Here is a 27,204-nt window from a genome sequence, read left to right as displayed (position 1 = left end):
CATATCGCAGGTCACTTTACGTACATTTTTTTAAATTTTGAGGAATACTAGGGAAATGGTTTTAGACAATTGCATAGAAAAATAATTTAAAGATATATTTCGTTATTGTTTATGGGATACAGTAGAGATGGTTGATATCTGAAACGTCTGTCACTGCGGTTCCAGTAGCCGGAGCCATGTAACCGGTACCCATTAGAAGGGGGGGTCTAATGTCTAATATGTCTCGACGCCATCTAGTTGGAAATTTAGCACTAACAAAGTCTTTCCTACAAAAATAATGTTGATTGTTTACAGGTGAAAAAAATATAATAATCAGTAATTGTTGATTGAAGTGCTAGTACATATTTAATTATTTGGCGTGTTGGAAATAAGCCAACGTGGCTTAGTGGTCCAGAGCGTCTGACCGGACATCAGAAGGTGCGGGTTCAATTCACGTCAGTGGCATTTATTTTTACTCGGAAGATATTTTCAATTTGTATTATATATATTACAGGCAACTAATTATTGCTTATAATAATTTATTATCTTTTGTGCTATGCATAAAAACCTTGTATTATAAACATTAGTTAATCATTAAAAAATAAGAAGAACTAATCATTAAACGCTCGGAATCAGCATAATAGCTAGACGGTTTATTACAATAGGGAAGATAAATGCAATTTTTGTAAATATCAACACATTTTTTGTGTAACTGGTAAGACGAAAATTTTCAAAAATATAATTTTCCAAAAAACGATAAGTTATTACAAAAATGGTAACAACCAGCGCACCGCGAGCAATTTTAGCCGGCGCACTAAGGGTTAAATATTTCACAATACTTTTACGTAAATTTCTCCCCTAATTACATTTTTGTAGGCCGTTTAATCCCTAAGACTAATTTGTTCGCTTTTGAGAACAGCTCATATATGACCCCCCAGAAATCGCTGTCTCCTTTAATTTTATGCTTAGAAATATGATCTAAATCAGTGATACTCAACCTTTTTCTTCTGCGGGCCACATTCATATGTTTGTAAAGCTACGCGGGCCGCAACACTATACTGGTCAGTGTTGCCAACGGATCTTGGCCTAATGTCGCCGTTTTTCAAACATTAAGTAGCCGAATTTCAGTTGCAATAATTCTGCCCACATATTCCCCACAAATATAAATATTTTACGTGAGCTTGATTCCCCCTTTTATTATTCGAAATCCATGGGGGGGGGGTTGTTAGAGAATTTCTGTAAAATATAATCACAAAATATTTGAAATCCATGGGGGGGGGGGGTTGTTACAGAACTTCGCTGAAAAAAAATTCCATATGCGGAATGGCCTTCGTTGGTAGTAACACTAGTAACCATTTAACTTTGGAACTGTCAAAACCGCAGGTTGAGTATGACTGATCTAAATGGTGTTAGAAAGAGAAAACACAACGCTTTATATTAAAATCTATAAGTTAACCATAGAATAATTAAAATGCACATCTATATGATACCTAATCTACCTAAGTGATTGGTTTATTTATGTACCTAATGTTCCGAGCACAATTTGAGTTGTTTGTTTCACAATGTTTTCTTAATTATTTTTATACGAAAAGACACAAAAATTAGGTGGTCATAATGTTTATAATACATCTGTGGAATAACAAATGTGTTTTTTTGCTATCAGTAATTTTATTTCAGTGGTAAGACGAAAAAAAATATAAGGTGAGCCATTTTTAAACTTTTAATGCTTGATTTCAAAATATTATTCAATAATAAAATTTGAAAGCGTATTCCTTTCAAAAATAGTTTTTAGATTTCAGATACACACAAATTCACAAATTTTCTCACTGCATCTTTAAGAAATATATAACGGTCAATATGACAGAGACCTGAGGGGTTGAAAGAAGTGCACAAAAGAGGTTTCTTCGATCCAGTTCAAAAGAACCGGCTCTACAGAAAAATAATAATATCGAACGATCCAGTTACTACAAAGTCACCGGGGCAGGAATATCTTCTCCATCTCTAAACCATAGAAACCATTTCCAAGGCGACGTTTGTTATTTGTCATTGCGAACATTCCGTTTCCATTTAAAGAATTATATTGCATTTTATTGAACTGAATATTTTGAAATGTAGCGCCTCACGCTGTTTTTTGAATTACCTTCAGAATTATCTTCAAAGTGTCCTTCAATCTTTCTTCAGACAACGATTCGTGTTTCCTTGTGCGGTTTTTGCCCAAAACATGCATCGAATTTCCTTCGATGTTTTTTTGCTGATTCAGTCTGTCATTTTTGTGTAATTATTATTGTTTCTCACCTTTGTCCCGCGAGGTCGGCTGAAGTGTATTTGCAGAATGGCCGAAGGTAACTCCTGCGACCACCTGAACCGACTGATTGACGTCCTCGCCAAGGAACTATGGCAGACGAAAGAGGTGAGAATATTATTCATAGATCTTAACCTTACTTTTATTGACTGAAGAATGTTTATCATTCTCGGGACATCGCTGAATTCAAGGCTTGTTTTTATTCCATTGCATTTTACTCCTTTGTCATAACAACAAAGGTTTAAAAACGTTTTTTGATTCGTCTAAGAGTCAGTGTTATATTATTGCACTTTGATTTTCTTTGCTTATTGATGACTTTATTAATATTTAAATTATTTGTAAATAAAGGTAATGGTTGAATTATTTGTTTTTGGTTCTTATTACGTATTCGTATAATACATTGTGCAAGTTAACTAAATTAGTTATATAATTAAATAGCAATTAACTATGTACATATTAACTTGTTGCCCTATCATAGTGTCATTCTGGGTTATATCAGTTCACCTGTTGCCAGGCGCAACTGTACCATTGATGTGCGTTACCATTATTTGAATGCAAATCATCATACAAGCTCGCTAATCAGTCATTAATTAGATGGACACACTCTCTAAATTTATTATTTTGAGCTTTCTGCACAGAAGTAACGAACTTCACAAATAAAATGATTATGAAATATTGACGAGGTCGGGGAATATTCCTGTTCTACATCACTAACTGTAACCTACTATTACTAAACGAATCTGCTCGAATATTTTAAGCTTAATTAATAATCAGTTAATAATAATAATTGGATGACTTGTATAGCGCCGTTTTTTGTGCAAAATCACCTCAAGGGTGCTTTACAAACTTATAATAAATTTCTACAGTGATCTATGTTATTACTAACTATGGAGATAATATAAAGTATAACACTTGCCTGGTAGGTCACTTGAGATTAACACTTAATTAATATTATCTAATTTATTTATTACATTATTTATTTATTTATTAAACGCCATAAAAGGCTTTTACAATAATGTGATACATGAGATTATAAGTACACAGTGGTACATAGGCGAATATTAGTATTACATTTAAGAACACAACAATATGTATACAAAACGACATTGAATGTGATACAGCTGAAATTTTCTTAAGGCATAGAATGCTACATAATTGTTTATTAGCGAAATTTAGTTAGTTAGTTCGTTAATCCATTTAAATTTTTTTTATTTATATTGCAGCAAATTTTTGCAAGGTTATTGACTAAATGACCTCCATAGAAGTGCCGCCACTGATTCCAAGATCCCTAATGGTGGAGACACATTTCAAACTTTGGACGTCCATTGTACACCGGTAAAATAGGTAGATTCGCCCACGTGAATGATAAAATTAAACTTTTTAGTAACATTGAACTCAATCCGATTCCTTCTGCTCCAGTCAATATCTGACTGGAGTTCAGACTTCTAAGTTAGTACTGGACAGAATCATTTTATGTTGAACAAGGGCTTAGTACAATTCAAAATTGGCTGAAAATTAACTTGTTAATATTATCAATGAAATCAAGGGGCCAACCAGTAAAATCGCTTGAACTAAAAGTGCACTAATGCCAAATAAATTATGTCAATGTCACTGCCCAGTTATAGAAAAATCACAAAGCATAAAATATCTCGGGGTAGTAATTGATGAAAATCTTAGATGGGACCTACATATGAAAGGTATCACGGAAAAAACTCACAAAACTTATGTTTCTTTAAAAATATAAGAAATGTGGTAAATAAAAAGGACATGAAAGAAGTCTATTACGCTTTATGTCATTCTCGTATTGAATATGGAATTATAGGATTGGGATCTGCTGTATTTAAGTATATACATAACCTGAACACAATTCAAAAAGGAATCATAAAGACCATACTGAAAGTACGCCCATAAGAACGCCTTTGATTGAAATTTTCAATAGTTTTGATGTACCAAATGTACAACAAATATATGCTAAAAATATACTATTGAAACTACTCAAAGATACTGAATCCGCGTATTCATCACACTTCACACTAGATCAAATCACAATGACATCAAAAATATTTCAACTCATAAAACCACATTCGGACAAAGAAACTACATTTATTTTGCGACAAAACTCCACAACATCCTTTCCCCAGATATAAAGCGAATAGAAAATTTTAATGATTACAAATCATGAATAAAAATCTGGCTGAAAGAGATTAGTGAAAAAACTATGGAAAAACATCAACAACGACAAACAAATAGAAATGAATAACTTTAGTCCGCCTCAGCACAGGTCACCCTAGTGAGGAGGACTAAGAAATACAACTTTCTATACATATATTCACTATCATATTTTGTATGTACAATTTTTAAATAGTCACTATAATAATAATAAAAAGATTCTAAGAAAAGTTTTAGGTCACCAGCAAAGAGAAGAAACCTAGAGTGCAGAATTATTTCTGAAATATGGTTAATAAATACGGAAAAGAGGAGTGGGCCTAAACTAGACCCTTGGGGTACTCCTTATCATACTTAACTTATGTATTATTACTACGGCATAAGGTATTGTCCCCTTCTCTCATAATCTAGTATTGCCTGTTTGACTGTTTCTGCCAGAATTTAAAATTTGAACATTTGCTGCAAGGTGACTTATTAACCAGTTATCTCATTGAAGTGTTCAAATATTATTGGATATTGATATCACTTCACTGATCTTTATCTATCATCTGATTAGGACATTAGGATATTATTTAGTCATCAGTCATCATATTTATGGTCTAATCGATTTTTAAATTTGATTGAGTGTAATTGCTTTGTTTTGCATGTTTAAACCCATTTAAGTATTACTAGCTGTACCCTGCCATGCGTTGCTGTGGATCAGTCTGTCTGTGCAGATAGAAAAACAAAAGCGCATGTTGCTTTTACGTTCAACGAATAGCGCTGTTTGAAAAAGAAAAACAAAAACACGTTTGTCCAAAAGATTACGCTGTTTTTCAAAAACGCATGTTTTTATCTGTCACAGGTGACATATACAGTAAGGTGGAGTGAAATTTTTTTTTTGAGAATTTCGAAATCGGCATAGTTGGGAAAGATGCTCCATATATTAACAATTACAACAAAAATAATAAAAAAAATATGTTCACAATACCTGGACATCGCCAAAGCTTTATATTTTATCATTTTCTCGATTTTACCTAAGTATTTATAGCTCATATACGCGAAATAAAACACACATAAAATTTGTATTTTACCATTTATTTTACAGATAATACATTCGTAGATTGTTAGAATGGAACAAATATTGGAAATAAAAAATGTACATATATTATTTACCGCATTGAAAAACTTGAAAACTACAAAATTTACTATGAACGGTACTGCATTTTGGTGTTAAAAATAGGCATAAGGTGTCGTGACTCTAACCTTGTTTTTATTAATCCATCTCGCCTCAGGGGTCCACAATCAACGGCTGAGGCTTCTGTTACAATTTTCACACATCTCTCTGTAGCTTGAGTGTGGCAAGGAAACTTCTTTATCATTGGTAGTATGACATCCTCAATTATCGTGTGATCGGTAATGGCTTGTAAAATTGTCTCGTCGCTTACAAATTTGGTTAGTGGTGGCTCGGTTATATTTTCCCACTTTATAATCTTCTGCTGAAAAATCAAAAACAGGCACTTTGAAGGTACGAATAAAGTCTGTTTGCATTTTCATTTGCCGAGCTTTCAATATTCTTCTCCACGCCAACTCTCTTACGTATTTTCGGTTGTCGTTTAACATGGCTAACAATATATTTTCGTGATGCCCAAAAAAGCCATAACGCTGGATTACTGGATCAATAATATCTTTTAAATCACTGGGCAAATACCGTGAAAGCACTATTGTTTCGTGTAAATGCCTTGCTCCGGAAATACATAATGGTTTGGTCTTAATGTTGAACCACATAGGTGCGTAAACTGTTAATACAAATGTCATTAAAGTTACCATATTTTTTATGGATTTAGGGTAGAAATGTAAAGCCAAAGAATCCGATTCGCTGTAGTGAGCCACCTGGATTGTACAATTTTACCGGGATTTGTTTTTGATAAATTTTCATTGCAGAATCCGGAGTCAATAGTTTTACACATTTTCAGTAGATACAGCTGATCTGCACTTAAATCCTGTGTATTTGTCATACTTGGTAATGAACATTGAATGATTTTAAATTTCACCACAGGAAGTCTTTCACACTTATTTAAAGATTTACCAATAATTCCAGTGAAACTTTGCGGTCCAGTCGTTGACAGACAATCCACTGTAAAGGCCGTTTGAGATGTGATTCAAGGCGCCGAAAAACACCTCCTTTGTACCCCGTATTAACTGCAGTTCCGTCGCATCCAATTGCAACAATTTTTTCCAAAGCAATATCTTTCGAAGACAGTAATAATTCCATTACTTATTGTTTCAGATTTTCCGGTTTTTAATGAAATATGTACTCGCTACCTGGTTCTTTTACTAAACTAACGTGTTCTTCAGTTATTATTTTTCGCCGGTTGTCCTCCATGCTTAAAGTTTTGTCCTTCCGTTCGTCGAAGTATAAACCAAATTGATTGGAATCGATTACTAACGGCTTACTAGTAAGGGCAGTTCTTTTCTTCATTCGAGCTCGACGAATTTTACTCCTATCCACAACGCGAGATGTATCGTTCTGTGAAATTAAGCCAACATCTTGTAATACAGCGGAAACAATTGCAGCTCCTGCTCGATCTGAAATACAATATCTGTCTAATTTTCTGGCCACAACAGGGAACTCTTTCACCTCATGGTGAGAATTATTTGGTTGTGCTTCACTTTGCATTATTTCTTAAGGAATTGAAGACGAAGCACATTTTTTTGAGAGTCTAAAGTTTAAACTACAAGAAGGAATAGCGTCAGTTAATTTGTTTTTGCACTCAAACTCATCATGATGACGTTTCCTTGTCAATAAATTCATGTTTTTTTTTGTAGCATCTCGGTCCAGACCTCCTATCATCATTTTTCGATCCGTTCGCTGATCCAGTAGGAATTTTTGTTCTTTGATAGGAATTTTTCGCTTCTTTTCACACTAACATAAGTCAAAAGATGTGCATCTGCATATCGCTATATCAAAAAGAAACGGGGTTTTTTCTTTGAAATGTTGAAGTTTTTGACGATAAGCCGTAATATTTTTTCTGCTTTTGGACGACTTATTTACTAAACTATAGTACTTATTATAATACGTACGAATTTGTCTCGTAATGCTCCTGTGGTCAATAATGGGAATTGACGCTCTATTACAGATATCTTCTTCTTCTTCACGGAAATTTCTTCATAATATGTATCTTTAAATTGTTCTTTTTTAGAATGGTGCACCCACAAAACACATCGTAATACATCTTCACAAGTAGGCAAAACATTCAAAGGTAAATCACTTTCAGAACCGAATACAGGATAAATTAGTTCACTTCTTAACATTGCCATAATGTTCAACTTTCAAAGAACAGTCGATATAAACACAAACTTCGAAAATTAGTTGATTTATTCTACTGCAGCGCACAATTACAAGTACCCATAGTTTAACTGTTTAACTGTTCCTACAGTCCTACTTTATAATTATATTGTAAAATAATAATGTAATTATATCATAGGTAATAAATAAACACTCAATTTTTTTAAACATAATTATAAGCATTTCTAAGAATCGGGAGAACATTATTGGTGTTTTCAGTATTTTTATCAAAAATTCAAAGTGGTGGCGATGTCGTAATTATAAATAAATATTTTTTATATTTTTTTATTTAAGATAAGTACATAACGGAGCACCAATCCCGCGTATGCCGAATTCTATATTACGAAAAAAAAAAATCTCCATACTAGACCGCTCCACCTTAATATACAGGGTGTCCGGAAACTCGTAGTACAAGCGGGAAACTGGTGAATCTACATCACATTTGGAGTCGATTTTGTAGTGTATTTTTTTTGATTTGAGCTTTCGTTATCGAGTAAATCGAGTTAGAAGTTGATTTTTTTTAATCAAATTCTTATAAATTATTACTGAAGATCAAAGTACCCAACTAATTAAAACTATTTGAAAGTAAAACAAATGAAGAAACTCGGATTTGAAGCATTATTTTGAAAACACCCTTCATTTAATCCGGTGTAATCATAAAATATTCCTGCTCTGCAGGGTTAAAACATCTGTTGTTCAACCCTAAACACCAGAAAAAACTTTAACCCTAAAATAGCCGAAAAATATTTTTTTTTGTTTTTTTTTTTTTTTGTGAAAATGCTCAAATCAAAAAACTTTATGTTTATTTGGGTTCCACATGTGGTGTAGATTCTCCAGTTTCCCGCTTGTACTACGAGTTTCCGGACACCGTGTATATAATATAGGTATATAAAAACACACTTGTATTCGAATGCAAAGTTGTGTTAAAATTTCAAAGCAATCAAAATGATGACTTTCGGAGATTTTAGATTTTGAACTAACGAACATTTTTATTTATATAGATTATATTATAATTTTTTAAAAGCTCTAATAGCTCTTAGAAACTCTGATATTTTAGAATTTATTTCTCATATCATCGAGAAATATTTTCACTTTCCATTCGATTTCAGAAAAGTTCACTGATTTTTAATGTATTTCGATATAAAGATCCAAATTTTTTTATTTATTACAAATCGACAAGTAAAATCAAAAATATTTAAATTTTGAATGCAAACGTAGATAAAGTTTTTAGTACTATAAAAGTTATTGTCACTTCATTTTCTTTTCATTTCATATAATAATTATTTTTAAAAAAAATTGCCAAATATTTTTGGAATCCTAAATGATATAAAGAATTATTTCAATTTTTTCGGGCGTGTCTATGGTAAACTTTTAAATGAAAATACAAAGTGAGGTGTTCTCTCTTTCTAACACTGTTTAAATCTTATATCTCATTATGGTACAGAATTACTTGCAATGTTAATTTCTACTGATTTATAACAAACTCTTTAACTCTTTAAGTTCCAAAAAAAATGGAGGTCATCTCAGGTTGAAATACAGTGCAATGGAGAATGTACGCATCCGGTACAGGAATAAGAACATAAGCATATGCTCTGATAGCCAGGCAGCCCTAATGGCACTGGAAAGTAACTGATGCAACTCCAGTCTATTTACATTCCCTCATCACCGACCCCTCATCATTCCAAAAGTAACTGGTTTCAAAAGTAACTGGTTTCAAAAGTAACTGGTTTCAAAAGTAACTGGTTTCAAAAGTAACTGGTTTCAAAAGTAACTGGTTTCAAAAGTATCTTTCTCCTCTTCGGTCGTAACTCAAGCGTCGTTTTGTGTTGTTTGCAGGTGCCCCTGTGCCTGGACTGCAACCGGCCGGGCCCCAACCTGTGGGTGTGCCTTCAGGAGGACTGTCTGCAGATCGGCTGCTCCGAGAATGACAACGATCACAACACATGCCATTTCAAGGTAACAAATTATAAGTACAAAGTTTATATTGTTGTAGCGTCTATTATTCTTCCAACTTTGTTTCCAACATTCATTCATTCATTGTTATACATCATTCTTTCAACTTTCTTTCTTATTGTGGTTTTTAAATTTCATAAATTAACTTGCAATGGCGATTGTTTTCATGTTGCAGGAGAAGCCCCAACACTGCGTCCATTTGAACTTGACCACCAAGCGGGTATGGTGCTATCGCTGTAACATGGAGGTGTTCCCCCGGGCGGCCTTGGCCAACGCAGCCTTACACCAGGAGGCTGCGGCCCACACTCAGGTACTTATCCGATAGCCCAACTCATTGAGCCATTTGGCAGTTTAAAAGTTGATAGTCATCATCGACACGGTGCTACATCGCAGGGTGGGATTTTACCTCTTCCTCAAATGGTCCTCATTCGCCTCCTCTTCTACACAGTCTAGCCACCTCTTTCTCGTTCCGCCTCTGAATCACTTTTGGTTGGCATTCTCATTACATGCCCAGCCCATTTCAGTCTTCGATCTACTTCGATCTAGAATCTTATGACGGTTTCATGGTCAATTGACTTTTAGAGTTTTACACGATTTTCATATAATACAGTCAACAAAATGTAATGGAAATATCCATTCCACATTTTATATCCACCTCTTCCTTGGTCTTCCTATGGGTCACTTTGTGAGCTATCCAAATCTCTTGCTGATTGAATGCTCTGATGATTGGGTTTGATTCGCAACGGGTATAACCGTGGAGTAAATTATATTATTACCTTAAATCATTGAATACTTAACCAATCAAGCGAAAGCTCCCAAATTTGGGTAGCACTGCTAATTTCCTTGAGCGATAGCTACCCAAATTTGGGTAGCACTGCTAATTCGCTTGAGCGATAGGTACCCAAATTTGGGTACCACCACTAATTGCCTTGAGCGATAGCTACCCAAATTCGATTAGCTATAGGTACGTGATTTTTATGAATTAATTTTGAACTTCCCGCAGTCAGATAATATGTTTAGTCGCTAGCTTGTGCTTCTATCTAGTCCTTGGTCGACCGTGAGTGACCCGCCCACAAGCTTAACACCCGGATCTTGCAACCCCTCTCGCGACCTACTCTAGCGGGTACCAAAGTGGCGAGGCGAGCGCACATAGATTGTCAGCACCCGGGTACAGTATGGCGGGGCGAATGCCCATAGATTGTCAGCAACCTGGTCTCGCGAGCGACCATAGAAGATGCATGAGTATGAATTTTGTAGATTGGCCAATCACTTTCTTCCAGCAAACAAAATTTGTCTATTTGGAGAATAGAGATGGGAGATTCCTGAAATTTAAAATAGGCCATCATTGTGGTTCCAATTTCCAGTTACCGAAGACCTACATTTTTATTTATTTATATAATTTGTACATTTATTTATAACAATTACAGGTAATATAGCCTAAGACGTTATAATTGTACCATGTATGCAATGCCAAAAATCTCGCAAATGCGCTATAGGACACAAAAATAAATCTATTTTTTTATCTACCTCATTCAAAAAGCACGTAGCTCTCTCCACAGGTAAGTTCATAAATAAATTAGTGTGGCTTGCTCTACTATATAGAAGATTGTGATGACGTCCTCGAGAGTGAGACTCTGGTACAAAAAAAATTAATTGGGCCAGTATCTCATTATTAGATAAGTGACCGTTTATTAGTTGGAAAAAATATTTAAGCAAAGCAATACCTCTACGTGTCTCTAGGGAGTGGTAATTGGTCATGCCTAATATATAAATCTATGGGTAAAGAAGCCAAGGGTAACGTCCATAGAGCCGCGAGAATAAAAACCTTAAAAATTTTTTATGGACTCTTTCAATGCGTAAAGTGTATGTTGATTCATGTGGAGCCCAGATGATCGAGTTTGATTCAAGTACACTTAGGACTAGTGTGTTATATAATAACGTAAGTGTTTTTGTGTTACGAAACGGATATGAGTTTCTAATTACGAAGCCGAGAAGCCTGTATGCTCTGCTTATTAAATCATCGATGTGTTGGTGAAAAGTTAGTTTGCTGTCGTAAATAACTCCTAGATCTTTGATTTGGTTTAGGTGTTGGAGAATAATTTCATTGATTGTATATTCAAATACATGCGGTTTCTTTGATCTTGTATACGAGACGATATTGCACTTGGGTGTACTGAAGTTCAAGCCATTTATTTTGGCCCAGTTTGAGACGCAGTCAATGTCACGTTGAAGGAGAATACAGTCAAGATGGTTTTTTATTGAGCAATATAGTTTCAAGTCATCTTAGAACAACATAGAACATAGTCAACATTTCAAGTCAACATAGAACATAGAACAGCTTCTTCTTCCAGATACTTATGGAACCGGTTCCCGATGACGGAAGGTTGATCGAAAATAGGTTTGATAAAAAAAATTATAAATTCACACTATCAAATATGTTACCTACCTAAGTCAAAGGAAAGTGAAATTTATAATCAGGTTTCGGGTCATGTACAAACTGGTATGGTGGCCAGCGGTGCGCCCGTAAACCCGCTCATGACACTAATTAGTCGTGAGCGACCCAGGTTGTGGAAAACGATCGATTGACCCAGCTCTAGTTCTATCGAATGTTAAAAGATGTCATTAGTATTCCTCCCATGGAACTTTTTTTTTAGACATTAATTCCGTGGTTATATTAATTCCACAGGCTGTTTTTTGCGTTTGCAGATGGAGGGTGCTCGTGGGGGCTCCTCGGCCGGGTTGGAGCGGGGACTGGAGCGGCTGGGGGGTCTTGACCACGCGGGGGACGACCAAGACTCCAGCGATGTGGGGGAGGAAGAAGAAAGCATCATGGACGGAAAGCCCAGAGGTGGGTTTTATTATCATTTTTCTACTGAAATTTTCGTATTACACTAGAAAATAATTACCAATGAAAATTCAAATTGGTATAAAATAGAGTAATATATTGTTATTTATGTGGGCAGGTTTGGTGGGTCTGCAGAACATGGGCAACACATGCTACATGAACTCGGCGCTGCAGGCGCTCAGCAACACCCCGCCCCTGACGCAGTACTTCCTGTACTGTGGAGCCACCGTCGACTTCCTGGCCGACTCCAAGAAGCCGGGACTTAGCCGGTAGGTAGACACACACACTTAACCCAACCCAACCCAACCCAACGTGTTTCCTGCTATCGTTTTCTAAATTCTAATCTCTGCAGGGTAGGCAGAAAGGATGGACGGCCACACAACTCTGTTTTGACACTCTCCTTGCTTCATTCGCATTCATGCAAAGTAATGATAGTATTTTGAATGTAATGTTAATACTGTGATTGTTGACTATAATTCAAAATGGTTGGACATTCTACTAAATACTAGGTTATGAAAATGTGTTATAATTATGTTGTATTATTAATATTTCAGATCATTCCAAAAGCTCGTGAGGGAGATATGGAATAAGAAAACTCGAGGTTACGTGGTGCCTAACGGAATTCTATACGGCATCAGAAATGTAAGCATTCATCTCTTCTCTGTCAGTAAAGAGTTTGGAAGAAACTTCTGTTAAAATGGACAAAGCACCTCGGAGAAGGGATCGCTATATGATAGCAATAGATTAGCCCTCTTATACTAATTCCAATCTAATAATCACACCTACCGAACTAACAATCAGAAAAAGATACGTTTGCTTGCCACCATATGTCTTCAATAGTAAAATAATTTATTCTTGTAAAATCACAAAGAATTGACCGGTCGGTGGCCGAGTTGACATCGCGCTTGGGTCCCACACAGGCGTAGTGTGTTCAATTCCTCGGCTGGCTAAGTCCTCCATCACAACACAAGCAACATTTTCAGCTTACTGTGGTGGTAGTAGGAGATTTTCAAATATTGTCAGGTTATTCGTAACCCGGGAATGTTTGTCTTTCTTTTTAAAAAAAAAAAAATATATAATGCACTATTGTGAAGTGATGGAATATTTGCTTTATTTCAGGTACACCCTATGTTCCGAGGATATCATCAGCACGACACCCAGGAGTTCCTGCGATGCTTCATGGACCAACTGCACGAGGAACTGAAGGAACCTTTCCGGTTGAATCAACAGACCTTCATCAGCAGACAGCCCAAGCAAGGTGAGTTTTCACCACGCCCATCGTCTATCCGATGCCGGATGATTCAAGTAACTTGGTGACTAACGTCATACATCTGCATGGACCCCTACTCAGGCTATTTGCTATTTTCTCGTTTTATCTCATTCCTTTGAGTTTCCAAGTCACTTGGGGGTCTCTGTTTTCCCGCGTATGGATCCAACGGAGGATCCTGTTGCAGTAAGGGTTTTCCCGTCCAAAGTCCCCCTTTGTTTGGGTTCCCTGAAAGTCTCGCTAAGAAGAGTCGACCGAGGGGACCTCAGCTCTTCTCCCCCCCTAGGTTCCCCGAAGACCCCACTTTTTTGGTTGAGTGGTCCATTTTTGGTCCCACGAGTATCTAGGAAAATAGAATGTCCACCCCAGCGGAGCCCCGAGTGCTGGGGTAAGGTCTAAATCAGAGGCACTGTTGGGGACACTGTTCCCCAGTGTCATTCAGCCTCAGCACGGTAGCTCACACCTTGGCTTGGGATGGCTATTGCGGGTCTTGTTTCCACTCCATGAGCGCTGGGTTTCCCACATTCCCAATGCTCATGGTCCCTTTTAATATTTAAGATCTTTGTTTCGTCTTCAGGGTCCCGTGGTAGCGACGCTTGCGAGCAGAACCGACGGCTCTATCGGGGGCCCCAATCTCCGGCCAACTCACATGAGAACATCTCTTCCAACAAATATTACAGGTAAAATGTTCGCCGTTAGTTTTGCTACCGTTCTTTTCATGAGCAGCCTTCGATTTGGCGATCCTTTGACTGCTCTCGCCTATCCGAAGCCTATAGTTCTCTTCAAATCGTTTGCCCATCTCATCTGCAGGTTTCTCTTTCCCAACCAAGAAGGATGCCATCCGATGATACGTTCTGTGATGCATCTGTAAGTGATACCATATGCCCAGCATAGTTCCAATTGAGATTCAATTCAATTTATTAATCGTTCATTTTATTGCATTTTTAAATAAATTTGTAAAGAAGAATTATTACATAAGTATAAACATTAGGTACATATATGAACTGTACTCTTACTAGTAGTAACAGAGCTTGCCCTTTAAAGGCAACTTCATTGATGCTAAATACGTCGATATTCAAATTGATTCTGTTTAACAGCAAGATTCCTCTCCCCATCATCACAATCATTGGTGAGTCCTACAGGCTGGGAGATAATCCAGTCTATGCTGTCAGTGACGAGATAACAATCAGGAATACAGAAATGAATGCTCTCCATGTTAGCCGAATTTTCAAACCATCCACGAATCAGTCTGAAGAAATGTGTAGCAATGTGTAAATCACTTCTGACCCGTAGATGGTTCATTCCGATCTTACCTACACGGAAGTCGGTAGGATAGTAGCCATACTCACTCATGAGAAATCTCGGAGGATAATGAAGATTGTTATGATAGTGTCGGCAATTTTAGACTCGTTCCTTGTCCGCTCGTTCGTCTTACTATATCGCAAGGAGATACATTCATCACAACATTCTTGGTTAATTAATGATTGGATTATTTGTATAGCGCCGTTTTCGTGAGAAGACCACCTCAAGGGCGCTTAACAACTTGGTTTAGTGGTTAAGTCAAATCTACATTACGAAACTAATTTGATAAATTTGTTTTATGATGTTAGTTTCACTTGTTAACATATAATGAATTTCACCATGCATACACTACTGTCATGAAATCAAATTAGTTTCGTGCTACGCACGATTCTTCGCCAACACAAGTGCAACTAATTTCAACCGTGATGAAACTAGTGTCACGAAAACACTTCTGCTTAGCGGACAAATTTTATTATGCATTCCAAAAAAAGCTTTGATTCTGATGGTGCTGGTTGCTGTGATACTAAAGATTTCATAACACAAAATTTTAAGAAATTTCCCTGTTTTAGAGCGATCACTCAAAGACAGTACAATACTGTTTTGTCCTGGCTCCGGATCCACTATCCTAGTGTGAACAGTAGTTTGGAAGACAGAACAATGAACCAAGACACTGTCCCAGAGGTAGACGGGCAAGCTATCTCCACAGGATAGTGTCTAATCCCCACCACCGCACCCGGCCGCGTTGTCCGCGTGTAAATGCATTTTGACAAAATAGCTAGTCGCTCCGCGCGTATGTATCTCGGCTCTCAGTGCTTGGATCTCGTATTTCGGCTTAAAAATGTCACGTAAATGGAACACTACAATACATCTTTGTATAAAAGACCGATAAAAAGATAATTTTTTAACAAACTCGCTCGTAACACGCGTCTTTGCGAATCTGTTTTGACAGTGTTCCGCGTTTGAACTATGGTAGAATCGTTGTATTGTCCTGCCCTCTGCGGTTGAGGCTGTACACGGAGCAGGGACAGGACACTATTGTATTGTGTTCTCTATGTGTACTCTCCGAACGTTAATATGGGAAGATTTTGAGGTATCTACTTGCTTTATAAGATACGGCTACGTTTCTTGTTTCTCGAAGCTTTTGGAGACTCTTAGGATCCATGTTTATTTGTTGATTATTAATGTGAGGATGTTTGTTCAGGGTCCACTCGCAGTCTGAGTGCAGCAGTGGTGTGTCCAGCTTGCTCCCAGGGCACCGGTGGTCGGCCAGCTACTGTCTGCTTCCCCAAGACGGCACCAAAGGTATCATACCGATCAATTCACATTTCAATTGATTAAAATTTCAATGAGTTAATATTTCAATCAATTAAAATTATGTTATTCAATTAATAATTCGATCAATTAATATTTTGATAGATACATAATTCAAACAATTAATATTTAATTTGTCATTTTTATCAATGCATATTTTGACGACCTCCATGGTTGAGGTGTAAGGCTCTCGACTAGCAATCCGTGGGGCCCGGGTTCAAATCCCGGGGAAGTAAATTTTATTTTATTAATTTGTGTTATTTCACAATTTATTCATACAAATATACAGTATATTTGCGACTTGTTCCAGAGTGGAAGATACTCTCAGTATTTCCCTGGTGTAAGACCACCATTCAGAATTGAAACATCTCTTGAAATGGCTTTAGCCTTGTTTGGTGACCAGATATGAATAGCCAGGTACTTCCCCCCTTTCATCTTCCCATCTCCTTCCCATCCCCACTACTTTCAACCTCACAACATACCCCAATTGAAGATGCCATGACTCTTTTCTTACATAAAAAAATGTATTTCAATCAATTAATATCTCAATCAATTGATGTCTGAATCAATTAAAAATTAATCAATTAATATTTCAATCAATTAATATTTCAATCAATTAATATTTCAATCAATTGATGTCTGAATCAATAAAAAAATAATCAATTAATATTTCAATCAATTAATACTTCGCTTTACAAGAGCAAAATTTTATCACTGGTTATTATTAAAAATGCATTGTGTTTCAGATGAGGCCACGCAACCCTTGCAGCAGTCCTCCGGGGAGGGAGAGGGGGAAGGTGAAGAGGAGGAAGAGTCGTACGAGACGTGCGACAGCGGCGTCAGCGACAGCGCAGAGCTCAGCGGCGAAGAAGGATACCAAAGGAAGTGAGTAATGCTCCATTTTCCTAAAAAGATGAATATTTAATTTGTTAAATATAATTCATAACTATCTTACCATCGTGCCGTTTACTGCAGAAGCCAATTATGTATTTAGAGCCGATGGTCGGGGAAAGGAGCTTCGACCTTCCACGGGTCTGTATCTGGATCTTCTTAATTGGTCATCATTTTTGGTGTCCTGTCATGTCGTCGTCCAGCCTATCGCTGTCTTCAAGACCTACAGAATCTTACAATGGTCTCATGCTCAATTAGATATTTGGTTAATTTTAATTCTGTATGGTACATTTATTTTACAGTGCACATGAAAATATTTACATAAGTTTAATATAAATATGTGAAATTTAACAATAACATTACATATATTTTACAGTTAAAAATCTAAAATCTTAAAATGTTCAAAGCCAATGTTAAAAATGTCAAGAGACCAGGCTATGCTTGTACAGCACTTTTACACAGAGACTGCTAATTTGGTTTATTCATTTAGGGTTTGGCCTCACGTCTCAAAACAGGTATAGTTACACCAAAAATAACAGACTAGCGTCGTTCAGAAAGAAGCGCGGTGCGGTAGGTGAGTGCGGCAAGGCTAGCCACCGATAAATTCTAGCGAACTACTACTAAATCACGCCCTTTCTGGGCACGGAAAGAGACGCGCGTCTGTGCACTTTCTTTTGCTCGCAGTCTAGCTATATGTATAACAAGCAATTGAATTATATTATTTCCTTTTTCTAGGTCTTCTGGAGGGAAGGGTGACCGCCTCGGCAGCGGCGATTCCTTCGAGCCCGAGGGACCGTGCGATGGCCCCTCACCGGGCGAGCGTGACTGCTCCCTGGGTAGTTACCGTAGGTCCTCTGCAGATATGGACGGTCGTCTGGGGAATGAGGAGGCTAACGAGTCGGAGAGACCGTGCGACCCCGCAGGGGATGAGAGGGATCGCGTGCCGGCGCAGGGGAGTTATCGCAGCGTCATCTCGGACGTGTTTGATGGCCGTCTGCTGTCCTCGGTGCAGTGCCTCACTTGTAATAGGGTAAGAAAAAAGTTCTGAATAGCCAGATAATTCCCCTCCTTCCTCTTTCCATTTCCTTCTCCTCCCCACTACCTTCAGCCTCACAACATACCTCAATTGGGGATGCCATAGTCTCACAGGTTGCAGACAATTGGCAGCAGTTGGGACTCTGTTCGGTATTCACTAACTGTTAAACCTAATTGAGCTTGCGATCACTGGGCTCGTTGAAAGAATGCCAGATGACAGGACATACCAAATTATGACCGATTGGATTATGGCAGACTGAGGAAGAAGTGGATAGATTGTGTGGAAGAGGATTGGAGCAAAACGGGAAGGACTAAGGACTGCCTGGAGGCCAATGACGAGGGGCCGCAGCCAGCGGAGAGCATTTGTGTAGGAAGCCGAAACCCACCCTGGAATGTACATAGTGACTATGATGTTCAATGTCAAAGACAGAGACGAGACATAGCCGGTCCGCTCTCTCTTACATTACAGTAGCCCAGTTACTTTAATAAAATTCAGTGGTTAGGACACCCAGCTTCAGATCTGAATGTTAGATGCCTGAATTTTCTCTCATTAAAATTATACATACATAAACTCATTTTATCTTCGTCGTCTTTTGCTTCCAGCCCCTATGGACAATGGATCCTCTCTGGGAGTACTTATTGTTATGGTTCATTGTTTTTTTTTTCAGATATCAACCCGCGTGGAGACATTCCAGGACTTGTCCCTGCCCATCCCGTCACGGGATCACATGGCCGTCCTGCACGGGGGCTCGGGGGCCCCGCAGGGGAGCCCTGGGGAGGGGCGCGGGGGACGGGGAGTGGCCTGCAGTGATGCCGTCTACTCTGCCACCGCTTCTCAGGAGGGCTGGGTCAGTTTAACCCCTTCAGTAATCATTTAAAATTAAAAATGGAAAAAAAAACACCTTTTTTATAGTTATTATCAATGAATTTATCAATTGAATTTTATTTACTCAAAATATATATCCTCATATAAAAGCCATTTCGGGCCCAAAATGGGACTGAATATTGATGTTGTGGTGCATAGTGTGAAAAAATAATTAAAAATTTTCTTTAGTATGAATTCCGAATTCTGGCCACCCGAGTATACTCGGGCGTGGTCTTTAAGAGGTTAAACAAACAAACAAACCCCATAACGTACTTACAAGCCACTACTGAAGATGTATAAACTGAAGACTTGTTGGGGTTTGGCACAATCAAATTGATAACTTAATAATATCAAATCGATAAGCTTATCTTCCAACGATTTTATTTCAATATCCCGAGCATGGTTGTGCTGTCGATAGCCAAACCGATATTGATACGAAATTAATATGAAATTGTATTACGATGTCATCACTAACGGATGATAATGATATGGATTGAAATTCCTAAACGTCAAACTGCTATGTAATACAGCAGTTTGACGTTCTAAATTTAATGTGTATTGGCAGTCCGCATATACATTTTGACACTAAAATTAGTAGGAGTTAATTAGTTAATGAAATCTTTAGCCACAATTTGTTATATTTGAACGACTTTCGTTTCTCCAAGCCCGAAAGAATTCAGTTGATCACGTGTATGACTTCTTCCAATTTTAAGAGCTTCGTTAGTTCACCTCTGTTCAGTAATAAGTAATTTTTCATAAAGAATGACGTCATTCAAAAAGACGCGTATATTGACAGTTAACCGAAATTTATTTGACACCCTGGAGGCAGCGGTAAAATTTGTCTATCGGCCGTCGGAACACTTCTCGTTAATTGTTGATCGTGCTCGATAATATCGGTAACTGACCATAGATGACGGATTTAGTCAATATCGTATTGTTATAGGGTTTTATTGATTGACACCTCTGGTCACCGGTTGTGAAGCGGGATAGGGTAGGGGCTTGTAGGAAGGGATTTATGAATGCAAGTCTTGAAGAGGCCTGGATTATATATGAAGGAGGAAAACAGATGGTGCAATGGTGCATAGGGGATCAATGCGACTAGCTCCATTAAAATACCTGATCTTCACATTAACCCAGTTGGAACATTTACAAAGATTTTTAATGGCCGTCCCACCAGCAACCGAATTCTATTACGATCATGGAATAAATTAGAAAACTAGAAGTGTTTTCCATACAAATGTGAATGGAAAAAAAGATTCCATTTAGCCCACCAGCACTCCGTCTCATTTACACTCGCCCGACATCGTAGATCTCCATCCCATCTGAATTTCGTAAACACAGTTTTGTATTGATAATTTAAGCCTCAATTAGGCAAATATTTGGACCACAAGGGGCACTTCTTATGTTATTCTTTATTCTACGATTACAATAAAATAAACCCTCTCATAAGATTTTCTTAGGGACAGGGAAAAATACTTTTTACGTCTTAAATCGAGCGATTCTTAAGCTACGTTTATGTTTGTTTCACTGTGGGAAGTTTTATGACTTGTAATGTGATCTTATGTAACCCGACAAAGACTGATCTATCGTGGTGTTTCGGCTCAGCAGATGTGGTGGCTACTATCCTGGTTCCGTTCGTGGCTCTACGGACCCGCCGTCACCCTACACGATTGTCTGGCCGCGTTCTTCAGCGCCGACGAACTCAAAGGGGACAACATGTACAGGTCAGTCTCTACCATTAGCATTAGTAGACGGTGAACAGAAAGGAAAAGCACTAATCTCCGTTTGGTTTTAGCATGGCTTCAATGTTACTTATTTCCTGTCTCAATAATCCGTATCTTTATATGTTTTTAAAATCTGATAAATTGACAACAGTGTTTAGTTTCAGAAGGAGTGTGTTTTATTACTTGATGGAATGTAATGCAAATTTCTTTGAGCAAATGTGGTTCTAGTTGCGAGTTAGTTGTGGTTTAGTTGTGGTTTAGTTGAGTTAAGAATCTTGTATTCTTACCCAAGTTAATAATATTAAAGTTTAACCTATTTTTAAATGCGTGAATTATAATCTCCTTTGCGTACAATTGTTCGTACGAGTCAAGTCAAGTTGATAGTGTTGAAGATGTCTTCTGTAGAAGTTCTTTAGAGGTACAGGTGTAGGAACACAACGAGAATCCAATAAACAAACTTAGCATTGAACCTATTAGTGCATCGGTATACGCATCCACCGGCGCAGTACAGTCCCTTAAGCCTACTTATTGTCTTTTTTGTTATTTGTTTTTGGGGTGTTATGCCGTGTTGCGCTAACTCCTTCTTTAGCCAACGTTTCGGACAACATTGCAGTGTCCATCATCAGGGCAGATGTGTTATTGTCCGAAACGTTGGCTAAAGAAGGAGTTAGCGCAACACGGCATAACACCCCAAAAACAAATAGCAAAAATACTTTTGGCCGTGAAAATCTTAAATCCTACTTATTGTCACTAGCGGAAGAGGGACAGCAAGTGCTTATTATGGTTCTAAAAGAATATTGTTACGAAGCTTACAGCATGTCCCATTCAAATCGGTTCCAGTTCAATCGGGTGCATGATATCGAAAGTGATATAATCTCAGTTTTCATTATCATCGTTATTAATAGATTTATTTGTGTCAGTTTTTCTGCTACAATTTCTTTATTTTATTTTTCATCGCATTTATTCATTGGACATATTATACTACTAATAAACATAGGATATAGCCAATGGTTGATACTGATAATACATGCACATATAACCTAATGATTTTAAAAAAATCTCGTTTACGCCTAGCGGAAGAGGGATAGCAAGTTTATATATTCACTTTGTCAGAATATTCTATTGTTATTGTTTATTACTCATTTGAATTCAGTCCTGTATATTCAGTATTTAAATAAAAATGAAATAAAATAATATTCGGCATGCCAAAATACATTTTATATAACCAACCTCAACACATTTTGGCTTCGAACCATAGACATATGAATATTAGTAGACCTGCCCTAAGTGATTAAAAGCGTATTATCCCCACTCCCCATACCGGTTCCATTGGAACCGGCTGGGCTGGCGTATGGCCTCAAGTGAAATTTTAAAACGTGACGTCATCATTCTTGTGCGAACTATGGTCGAGGCATCATCGGTTCATTTTACGAAATAACACGGCAAAATGTTGACTTGTACTATGAAAACTTGTAAAAATAGATGTGAAAAAGAGAATGAACCCAATTGTCGTATTACATTCCATATATAAGCATTATTTTACTTTATTTTAAGCATATTCACATCGTATAATATAGATCAGTTTTAGAAACATATTATACTATCATATCGAGAAACGTCTGGACGCGAAACACAAAGCTGGTTGGTTGCTGGGAAGTAAATTATGAACATTTATAAAAGTGTCTTAACTAAATACTTAAACGAAATATTCGACTCTGAAAATACAACCGAATTTTTTTGCCGAATTTGGACTTCGCAAATTTGTTCATAACGTGGCGAGTAATTTGCGCTCCCATGTAAAAATGTCTATTCATTCCAAAGCAGATTTTACTTTTAAGAAGTAAATGGTGATATTATAATGCGAGATGCCTATTTACTGTCAGATTGATTTATTGACGAATCACAGTCAGCCTTACGCCCTTCGTTCTTCAACAGTTGATTTTACCCCTCGCCATTATCTTCTCGTCTATTAATTCCTATGTCTGTGCTTCGAACTCTTAATTTTTAAATAATCATTAATTGTTTTTTATTTTTATTAAAGACTAAACGAAACACACTTTTTGTAAGTTATGCATCTGTGTGAGTATTGTGATGAAGTCAACTAAGATTGATAGACCTGTACATGAACTTCCCCATCCAATAAGTGTTTGTCTCTAATAAGTGGTGTGTGTGTTTATTGGGCAGTTGCGAGAAGTGCAACAAGCTGCGCAACGGCGTGAAGTTCTCCAAGGTGCTGGGCCTGCCCGAGGTGCTGTGCGTGCACCTCAAGCGCTTCCGCCACGAGCTCATGTCCAGCACCAAGATCGGCGCCAAGGTGTCCTTCCCGCTCTCGGGTCTGGACATGCGCCCCTACCTTCACAAAGGTACATTCTTACTATTCTAATCCACTGTCAATCACAGGTAATCACTGCTAAACACTTGGACTTTAATGTGATAGATTGACGATGGGCTCTGATATCTTAATTAGGAGGCGGTTGGAATAATCTGGACCCTGACCTTGAGGTTGCCATCTTCTTTATTATACACTCGGTGTCTACAATACGCAACAACTAACGCCATCTATGGGTAACCTAATAGACTAATATCTAGTGCCATCTGTGGGTGAACTCTTACACTTATATCTACGATATTGCAAAGTCCAATGTCCCTTGGCTCTGTGTTGAAACGGTAAGTCCATTAGATTCCCATATTTAAAAAAAATGGATTGTAATATTTAGAGCACAGGCGTCAGGTGAGAATGCTGTCATCGTTCTACCGGTATTTCTATGGAAGATGCTCCGAGGAACTAGCGTCATTAATCCCTTGGATTAACACCAAACACAAGTCCAAATTTGAAACTGGTTGACATTTGTCACATGTAAACACGTTTCTACGATTCGCTGTGCTTTTCTCGATTTGCTGTCCTCTATGTTTCCTCCCTCCTACAACATGCATCTCTTCAAGACCCACGTTCACTCCTTCATCTTCTCAAAAAGACCCTCAACACAGTTTCCTCAAAAATTGATGATGTAAAAAAAAATTTGAAAATAGACAAACAATCTAAAAGCCGAAAAGGTTTCGTGCTATGTAGTAAAATAGTTTATGAGCAATCTCCCTTTTTTCTATTATCTGTGCTTCTAGGGATTGTTTGTTCAGTGTATTATGAATTGCTTGAGATGATAACGTTTTGCCCATTCCAGATTGTACGTCCGGCGTATCCACGTACGACCTGGTGGCGGTGATCTGCCACGTGGGCACGGCGGGTGGGGGTCATTACACGTGCGTTGCGCGCAACCAGCCCTCGGAACGCTGGTTTGAGTTTGACGACCAGTACGTCACAGGCTGTACACCCACGCAAGTAGCTGCCTGCGAGGCTTATGTACTGTTTTATAAGTAAGTCCAAGTACATGATCCATTCTGAGTAAGTCTATTATATAAGGGCAAACTGCACATCTGAAAATGTTTAACCATATTCACTTATTTCTTCACCATTCAATATTTATAATATTTTAGTATTATGTACACAGGGAATTTGTGTAAATACACGGTGTCCGGAAACTCGTAGTACAAGCGGGAAACTGGAGAATCTACACCACATGGGGAACCCAAATAAACAAAGTTTTTTGATTTGAGCATTTTAACAAAAAAAAAAAACAAAACAAAAAAAATATTTTTCGGCTATTTTAGGGTTAAAGTTTTTTCTGGTGTTTAGGGTTGAACAACAGATGTTTTAACCCTGCAGAGCAGAAATATTTTATGATTACACCGGATTAAATGAAGGGTGATTTCAAAATAATGCTTCAAATCCGAGTTTCTTCATTTGTTTTACTTTCAAATAGTTTTAATTAGTTAGGTACTTTGATCTTCAGTAATAATTTATAGGAATTTGATTGATTTACTCGATAACGAAAGCTCAAATCAAAAAAAAATATACTACAAAATCGACTCCAAATATGATGTAGATTCACCAGTTTCCCGCTTGTACTACGAGTTTCCGGACACCCTGTATAATTCCTCAGGCCTCTGGCATATTCTGTCAGAAGCTTGGCATTTTTCCGCTTTGCAATGAAATCCAAATAAATAGAATATTTCTGAACGTATCTGAAAACTAAAAACTGTTTTTGAAAGGTGATGAAGTCCATTTTTTAATTTTATTGTTTATCTATATAAATAAAAATGTTTGTTGTTCAAAATCTTAAATCTCCCAAAGATCTTCACCGATTGCTTTGAAATTTTGACACAACTTTGTATTCGAGTACGCATGTGTTTTTTTTTAAAACAGTGCCATCTGTTGGACGTAAAAGCCACACGCGCTATTGTTTCCCTACCTGCACAGAGAGACTGAACTACAGCAACGCGAGGCGGAGTACAGCTAATTCGAAATAAACACATAATTTTTGAAATATTAAAATTTTGAATGCAAACAAATATATATTCTCATCTCAGGCCTCATCTTTCGTTTTTTGTAACTAAAATTAGTGTTTAACCTCTCAGACAAAGACTTTTTATTTACTGTGTGTTCCTTTGAGAACTGTCAAAACGTGATAATTTTTGTGTTATTTACGAGTTTTGCTAAAAGCTTCATAACTCACGTTTTGGGAAACGTAGCCTCATTCTAAAAAATGTTTTGGAAAGATTGTGAAATCCACTATCGCATTGTGTTGTTATACGTAAATATTTGCGTTTCTAAATATACATTTTATGAAAACGTCAAAAATATGTAAAAATCGCTTACCATTATTTCAAAGCCGTGAAAAATGTACTTTTTTCTGAGTATCTTAAAGAAATAACACTTTATATATTGAAGAAATATAATTAAAAACTATTATTCACCTCAAAATATTAACCGTCCAAACCAAAATATTTTTAACCTGTTGTATGCTCGGAAATTCCAAGCTTTTTTGAAAAAAACCGCGCGCAAATTACTCTCCTGCCTTTTGGTCAAACATCCGTTTAAAAACAAAGAAATTGTTTATTTTGCGATTGTTTTCTGTTTATCAGATAATGTATCTTATTATTCATATATATTACATGATAATATTGTTACAAGTTTTCCCAGAATAGCTAACTTTAACAAAAAAAATGTGTAAAAATTTTCCCATTCGGCAAACAAATGTAAAAAAAATATATTCATAAGAAAATTAACTGATTTTTTTATTTCTACACAAACCTGAATAGACACCCCTCGTGAAAAAAAATAATCCAAAGGTTTTTTCGAAGAAGTAATGCCATTGACACTTCTTTGAAAATGTAAAATATTTTCATTTATTCAAAAAAAAAATCAAACGTCAAGTGTCCACTTAAAATTTTTTTGTGTCGTATTTTATAAGTATATGATAACAATTCTTCCAGATTTCGGTAGTTTATACAACTGTTGTTACTAATAATATTATTTTGTACAAGAAACCTGTAAATAAATAAAGCTAATAATAAAATTATTCATTAGGACGTAAAAATTTTGACATTTCTTACGAAGTAAATTTTCATCACTTTTCTTGGGTGAAATATTATAAAAATTACATCAAAATAATGTAGATAAAACTATCTTTCTGATGATACCTCAAATCTATTATTTCCACAATCAATTTATATCAAAAATAATGAAAGAAGTAAGAGGTTACCTTGAGAATTCGCGATGTTTTTGCACTGGCGTCCTTGACAAATGGCCGCCGACTGCGTGTACAGATGTGTTCGAAAGAACAGGGTGACAAAAAAATCATGACTCGGGGAATAAAAATAAAATTTTCTAATATTTTTTTTATTAATATTTATTTATTTATTTAAATGCGTTTTTTAAATTCAGATACTGTGTGGTTCAAAAATAAATAAGAAAAAAATTTCATCATATTTATTTCAGTTTTAGAACAGGTACATGAAACACGTTTTTTTAATCTTTGGTCGAGAGACTGCGAAAAAAATCATTTTTCACATACATAAATTTATTATTATAATATTCAAATTTTTAGACACTGTTTCTGTCCTCCTCAAAAGTGGAAGATACAATGAATGGAAACGAAAATTCAAACAATGCAAAGATGCACAATGCACTTGTTTCAGTAAACATTTTTATTCAAATAATGCACAAATACACCCATTCAATAAATAATTAAAACCATAAATAACAACAACCAGTACCAAATTACAATCACAGATAACAAAATCCAAGTAACAAATGATAACACACATTCAACAAATAACCAAAACCATAAACAACAACACATAAGAAGACGTCATATGGAGATGTAGCGACTGTCGGA

The 27,204-nt window shown here is 36.8% G+C and overlaps 1 protein-coding gene across 1 annotated transcript in view; it reads left to right on the top strand.

Annotated features, from left to right (window-relative positions):
• Positions 1 to 2,016: 2,016 nt before the first annotated feature.
• Positions 2,017 to 27,204, top strand: part of Usp20-33 (Ubiquitin specific protease 20/33) — a 34,248-nt gene continuing 9,060 nt past the window's right edge. The window contains exons 1-15 of the mRNA XM_089648763.1: positions 2,017 to 2,389; positions 9,612 to 9,731; positions 9,904 to 10,038; positions 12,435 to 12,576; positions 12,692 to 12,842; positions 13,128 to 13,215; positions 13,693 to 13,831; positions 14,418 to 14,520; positions 16,344 to 16,444; positions 17,200 to 17,338; positions 18,080 to 18,374; positions 19,048 to 19,227; positions 20,853 to 20,968; positions 23,153 to 23,331; positions 24,148 to 24,340. Coding sequence (XP_089504889.1) covers positions 2,312 to 2,389; positions 9,612 to 9,731; positions 9,904 to 10,038; positions 12,435 to 12,576; positions 12,692 to 12,842; positions 13,128 to 13,215; positions 13,693 to 13,831; positions 14,418 to 14,520; positions 16,344 to 16,444; positions 17,200 to 17,338; positions 18,080 to 18,374; positions 19,048 to 19,227; positions 20,853 to 20,968; positions 23,153 to 23,331; positions 24,148 to 24,340 — 2,159 coding nt within the window. The 5' untranslated portion in view covers positions 2,017 to 2,311. The remainder of the gene's footprint in view (positions 2,390 to 9,611; positions 9,732 to 9,903; positions 10,039 to 12,434; positions 12,577 to 12,691; positions 12,843 to 13,127; positions 13,216 to 13,692; positions 13,832 to 14,417; positions 14,521 to 16,343; positions 16,445 to 17,199; positions 17,339 to 18,079; positions 18,375 to 19,047; positions 19,228 to 20,852; positions 20,969 to 23,152; positions 23,332 to 24,147; positions 24,341 to 27,204) is intronic.

Source organism: Hesperophylax consimilis, chromosome 28 (genome assembly GCF_061612785.1).
Source record: "Hesperophylax consimilis isolate HC1 chromosome 28, BYU_Hcon_1.0, whole genome shotgun sequence".
Classification (NCBI taxonomy): Eukaryota; Metazoa; Arthropoda; class Insecta; order Trichoptera; family Limnephilidae; genus Hesperophylax; species Hesperophylax consimilis.
The sequence above is the reverse complement of the archived record's forward strand: the minus strand, read 5'-3'. Positions and strand labels throughout refer to the sequence as shown.